The sequence below is a fragment of the Synchytrium microbalum genome, assembly GCF_006535985.1.
Source record: "Synchytrium microbalum strain JEL517 chromosome Unknown SmJEL517_scf0006, whole genome shotgun sequence".
NCBI classification, from domain to species: domain Eukaryota; kingdom Fungi; phylum Chytridiomycota; class Chytridiomycetes; order Synchytriales; family Synchytriaceae; genus Synchytrium; species Synchytrium microbalum.
The window spans coordinates 671,603-674,970 of record NW_022158355.1 but is presented as its reverse complement, the minus strand read 5'-3'; the positions used below and the strand labels follow the sequence as shown (position 1 = coordinate 674,970).

Here is a 3,368-nt window from a genome sequence, read left to right as displayed (position 1 = left end):
TCAGAGGCCAAGCAACGGCAAACACAACTACGTAACAAGATTTACGAGTTTGTGACTGCTGAAGTGACAAGTACAGCTCATGTCATTGATGCTGTCTGTGAATCCTTCCGCTTAATGGACGCATCAGATCGTCTGTCTATGGCAGGTGCAGTGAGACTCCACTTGTTGGCATTGGAGAAGCTGGGCAAGATTGAACGGAAGGGAGTTACAAAGAGTGCTGATGGTGGTAAAACTACTCTGGACCCTTCAAAGATTAAGGGGCCGGGTGGACTGACTATGGATCAGATATTTTCGAAAGTGCAGTAAGTGACCAAGAAAGAGGCTCCCACTGTTTGAATGTCAGTGGTTTCTAACGTTTTTTGAAGGTCATCGCGTAGGACCGACTGGTCTGAATACCAAAAGAAGGGGATTGCTCCAGACGCGTTTACAACGCGTGAGGCTGTACATCCTGCTCATATAAATGTTAAACTGCCGTCTGAGATCTCGTGGTCGCGTAAACACCAGGAGTAAAATAGTAGAGTACAAACATAGTAATAAACATTGAATATTTGAATATTGAAAATCAAAATCATTGGATGCGTCTTTTTCCCATCTTTTTCTTGGGTCGTATTCGCATGGTTCCAATTTTTCACAATTTCACACAGATCAACACGCCCTCTGTTGTATCAGCAAGGATCAGCATCATGTCGTATCGAGAACTACGTAGTAAGTCCATAGTGTACATGGAACTCTCTGCCAACCGCATGAATCCGAAAAAGACAAAGAACAAGCGACATATTAAAACACACTTATATGTTGAATAGGTTTTACGGAAAAGATGCGAGTAATCGGATATCCAGGATTATTATCAATGGACAGTTTCAAATCCCCTAATTTTCCATTGGTTGCTGATGTTCTCTTGTGGCTCGTGCGAAGGTATTCAACACTTGACATTTGGTGATGGACGTTGATCAATGGATCTGCGACATCACATTTGACCTAGTGTATTAAAGTATTACTAACTTAACTCATCTAACTAGCTACGATGCAAACGCAGAAATACCAGACGACGTATCGTCAGAACAAGATCGGATCATGTTTATAAAGGCAGTTGCTCAACTCATGGTAAGTGCAACAAAAAAAAGTTGTGATTGTTATTGTATTAAAAAGCACATTTCTCACGGAAACACCACACTCTTTATACAATACCTCGTTGTTGGTCTTCCAGGCAACAAAAGCACACATCCGACTAAACACTCGAAAACTATACATGTCTGATGGTAATGCAGTACGAGAATTACTGAAAATTGCTACGGTTATACATCAAGCTGTTTTGAGTTGCTCGAATGATGATGAGGAGGTAAGAAAAAGTCACAGAAGTTACTTAGGCCATGTCTATGGCGACGTTGACGTGAAACTTTGGCTTGATTCGAGTAAGTAATGTTGTTGATCGAGACTTTCTTTGTCACAGGAGGATTCCCTAGTCTACGCACCACCAGACATAACCTCCAAACTCGCTCAACTAAAAGCATGTAGATCACTCGCTTCAGAAATCACTGAAAAGGGTGCTATATTATTTGATTTGTTGGGCAAGGAGCTGGAACTACGTGTAAGAATGAATCATCGTGGCGATTTAGTACTTGAATTTTTTTTCCTCGCATCACTGACACTTTCGTTCTGATTTGATAGGACGCACGCTCAGCAGTCGTATCCCGAAACATTGACATGAAAACACTAGAATCTGCAGTCCTCGAATCCGTTACTGCCATGCGAGCCGAATTAGAGACCACACAGAAAGCCATAGATAATTTAGGTGCGGATGAAACTAATCTGCAAGCCAAGATCGATCGAAAACGACAGGAATTGGATCGTGCTGAAAAGAGATTGAAGAGTTTAGAGGGTGTTAGGTATGTGTGCGTTGGGAGAGTGAGAGAAGAATTGTTGGATTTGTTCATATGGCGTTTGCATATGAGTTTTTTTCCTCACGGTCTCATCCCAAATTTCGATTTATAGACCGGCATATATGGACGAATATGAAAAGATTGAGATGGAACTAGCTAGACTGTATGAAGGATACGTGACCAAGTTTTGTAATTTGGCTTATTTGGAACGACAATTAGAGGAACTGGAGCGTATTGAAGCTGACAAGTTCCAGGTAAGCAATGCGGTTTGATTTTTGACAAATGTCATAGCAAGGGCTCCTGCCGCTTCTTTTTTGCCATCGCCCAACTGTGTTTTCTTGCAACACACAGGAAACAGAAACAAATCTCAAACTTATGCAAATGAGACTTCAAGAAGAAGAAGTCCGATTACTGCGAGGTGATGGAGAAATACTGGATGATGATTATGAAGTGGGGAGCAGTAGTGCTGGAACTGGAGGAGGTGGAAATGCTGGTGTGGGCAACAAGGCATCTCCTAATCTGTCGCATAATGGAAGTTATGCGTCCCCTCAGATATCTGCTGCTTCGAGGGCTCATAGACCGAAAGGTGAACAAGACAGCGCGGGCAACGAATTTACCTTTATCCATTTGAACCTTTAGTTTTTTTGTTGTGGGATGTATTTTCACCAAATTTTTTTCCTTGAAAAGGTGCGGCACCTACACGGTCTGCTCGTAGTATAGCAGTTGCTGGTGCTCCTTCCTCTCATGGGTTTGATGAATATGGGTTGGACGAAGTAAGAAACAAACACTGTTTGCGATTGACGGGTAGCTAAAAAATTCCTCCACTCTTTGCGAGATTACTCAAATAAGTTGTTTTGACACCGTTTTTGACAACTCACTACCGTCTTATAGGATGAGCTCGACATTAACTCTTCAGACGAGGACGATCAAGACGATTACGCAGACAATCGTTTAACTACTGGCACTGCACGACCAGGTGCAAAACAAGTTCCGCCCTCTATGGGACTATTAGATGATGACGGCAGTGATGAAGATGGACTGGATGATGAAGATGATTTATCGGATCATGACTTCTAAAACCATGTTTCAAGAGGGGAGAAGAAATAAATATCTTGTTTCTTTGAGGCAATGTTTTTTATCTCACAATTTGGCACAATGCATGTTGATTGATCAAGGACATCATATCTTTCAGATTTGCAAAGATTCGAACTGTTACCACAAGCCCCATTTTTTGCCTTTACATTTAGGAACATGGAAGTGCCGTCAGAACGGAGGATCCATGCCCATGGAACTATGTAAACTGGAGCGCGGACTGGAGCAACTAATCAATTCATGGTAAGGCAAAAAAAACCCGAAAGAGACGCTCCTATGCAAGTTACAATTGTTATTTCAATTCCTCAACAACCCCGTCATTTTTGACTCAATCATAATCTTTTTCCTTAAACGCTACAAACGAACACAGCCGACTACATACTCGATAACTATACA

General features: G+C 41.8%; 1 protein-coding gene across 1 annotated transcript; it reads left to right on the top strand.

Annotated features, from left to right (window-relative positions):
* Positions 1–683: 683 nt before the first annotated feature.
* Positions 684–2,957, top strand: SmJEL517_g01837 (uncharacterized protein; the record flags this gene model as incomplete). Its single annotated transcript, XM_031167765.1, has 10 exons — positions 684–705; positions 804–915; positions 1,020–1,104; positions 1,208–1,339; positions 1,451–1,588; positions 1,669–1,886; positions 1,993–2,134; positions 2,232–2,466; positions 2,568–2,653; positions 2,772–2,957. 10 exons carry the CDS (start codon positions 684–686, stop codon positions 2,955–2,957), a joined length of 1,356 nt encoding a protein of 451 aa, XP_031026372.1.
* Between the last annotated feature and the right edge of the window lie 411 nt (positions 2,958–3,368).